General features: G+C 45.0%; 1 protein-coding gene across 1 annotated transcript in view; it reads left to right on the top strand.

The window, feature by feature from the left end:
• Positions 1–2,416, top strand: part of RASA3 (RAS p21 protein activator 3) — a 168,812-nt gene that overhangs the window by 43,603 nt on the left and 122,793 nt on the right. The window contains exon 2 of the mRNA XM_045283815.1: positions 514–617. Coding sequence (XP_045139750.1) covers positions 514–617 — 104 coding nt within the window. The remainder of the gene's footprint in view (positions 1–513; positions 618–2,416) is intronic.

Genomic DNA, 2,416 nt, shown 5'->3' with positions numbered 1-2,416 from the left:
TTTTCCTCCCAATAGTTTTATTGGCATATAATTTACACATCATACAATTCAATAGTTCAATTATGTCAAGGAGAATTGTACAATCATTAGCACATCAATTTTAGAGCATCTCTCCACCTACCGCCCCCCACCCCCATGGTTAAATCGCCTTTACAATGAGTTGTGCAATCACAATCCATTCTAGCGCTTGCTCCCCTGCCCGCTTTCATTATTTACTCCCTAAGTCCCCCTTCCTCCCTCTCACCCGCCCCCACCCCTGCATTCCCTGTGACCCCATGTATCATTAGACATCCACTCCACTGCTTCACAGCTGGGAAAAACAACAGAAAATAAAACCCAAAATCACACTAAGGTGGTAAGGATAACACCATGACAGTCTAAAGACAAAGATACAAATAATGCATGAGATGGAAAAGACCCCATCGACATTCAAGCCGCCGGGGAAGAAATGTTGGTCATGGATCAAGTGTGCGCTGAGCATTCTAACGCTGCTCCTTTTGTTTGTTTGTCCAGCCCCTTTTACGGAGAAGACTTTTACTGTGAAATTCCTCGGAGCTTTCGCCACCTGTCATTTTACATTTTCGATAGAGACGTTTTCCGGAGGGATTCCATCATAGGTAGGTATTTAAATGGGTGTTTTGTTCATTTCTTCCTGTCTTCTGAGCAGGGGCACTGTGGCCTCTTATGGGGGCTGGACAGCAAAGGGACATACCCTGATCTCAGCTCCAGGGGTTCTAGGAGTTGGACTTGACTCGCTGGCAGTCAGCGAAGCGGCTCATTCTGTCTTGAACCCAAACCAAATGTAGAAGTCACGTATTGGCTGACCCTTAGGCCTATATTTAAAAAACAACTGTATTTCCCTCTGTGGCCTTTAATACTGGGTACATAATTCTGAAATAACAATCATAAGAATCTATGAGTGGCCACCTAGATAGACATGCATGCTGAATAGGTATGGGAAGGAGAAATGAGACCATTCCCCCAAATATATAGAGATTTGACAGAGGTCATTTCTTAACATATGTATTTACCTTTGTCACAAATATATCCATGAAGACAGTAGAGCACCCAGGGGGCAACGTTATGAAAACTTCTTAAGCACAAACCACACACCTTGAGGGACGGGGCACAACATTTTCCACAAAGAACATTTTCTACATCCTACTTTGGTGAGTAGTGACTGGGACCTTAAACGCTAAGGTGCGATTCTTGGTCTCTTCTCGTCTGGAACAAAGAAGAGTGAAGCAAAGGAAAGATCCATGGAAACAATTGGTCCCAAGAACCAACGGACTGATGGCCAGGTGCCCAGTCTTGGTGACTGGGAGACCAGAAGCACTAGACGGTGACCAGCGACCACTGCTGACTCCTTTGAAAGGGACCCCAACAGAGGCCCTGAATAGAGTGGGTGAAACTGTGGATCCAGACTCAAAGTCGTGAAAAAGCGCAGACTTGCTGGTCTGAGGGTGACTGCTGAGACCCTTGTGCCTACGATCCTTGGTCACCCCTCAAGCCTGAAACAACTCATGCCTGTGACTCAACGTGAAGCCAGAACAGTAGACAGGTGTAGAAGGTGGACATCAGGGAGGTACACACTCCTGAGGAAAACCAACCATTTGCTACGCAGGGGGAAGCACTTGCTCAATGCCAGTGTTCAGAAGGCAGGAAGGGCTAGGAGAGAAGGAAGAACAGGAAGTTAAACACAAGGAGTAAGTGGGGTGAGTGCTGTTCCATTGTGGGGTTTACAGTCAATGCCTTGAAACAAAGTGTATATGAATTGTGGAATGGGGAACTGATTGGCTTTCAAATTTTATTCCGTTCACATGATTTATAATGTTCTCTATCATAAAATGATAATACCATCTCTAAAGTGAACCAGAGACATATATGAACCATAGAGATATGAATGGATTGGGGGCTCACATTTGATTCTAGCTCAAAGAACAATTAGTTCTTATGACAGGGCCCTACTCAATCCTTGCCCTGATGAAGAGATCACTGAAGATAAGAGTGCCACAGTTAAGTGTGGGGAAGAAATAAGGTGGCGCCTTGCTATCAGAAAGAATAGCATCTGGGTCTTAAAGGCTTGTCTTCAAACAAACAGCTAAGTGAGGCATCAGCTAAGTCCACCTGGAAGAAGCACACCAGCCGGTGTGATCCAAGAATGATAAATAATATAACCCAAATCCAAAGGAAGGAATTGTATCAGGGTTTACATTCTGAACACCTAGTTTGTAGAAGGCTCTGGGTGACAGTGGAAGTCCCACATTTATTTGCAGGGTCTACACATGGACTAAGCCTCTGGTGAATGCCCTTTGACCATAGTCCGGGATGCCTGTACCATCCCCATAATCGATGGAAGATCACACCATTTTGACCCATAGGGTTTTCACTGGCTAGTTCCAGCTCTTTCTTCTTG

The sequence above is a fragment of the Echinops telfairi genome, unplaced genomic scaffold (assembly GCF_000313985.2).
Source record: "Echinops telfairi isolate 266 unplaced genomic scaffold, ASM31398v2 ScPeMD7_7467;HRSCAF=8505_1, whole genome shotgun sequence".
Classification (NCBI taxonomy): Eukaryota; Metazoa; Chordata; class Mammalia; order Afrosoricida; family Tenrecidae; genus Echinops; species Echinops telfairi.
The sequence above is the reverse complement of the archived record's forward strand: the minus strand, read 5'-3'. Positions and strand labels throughout refer to the sequence as shown.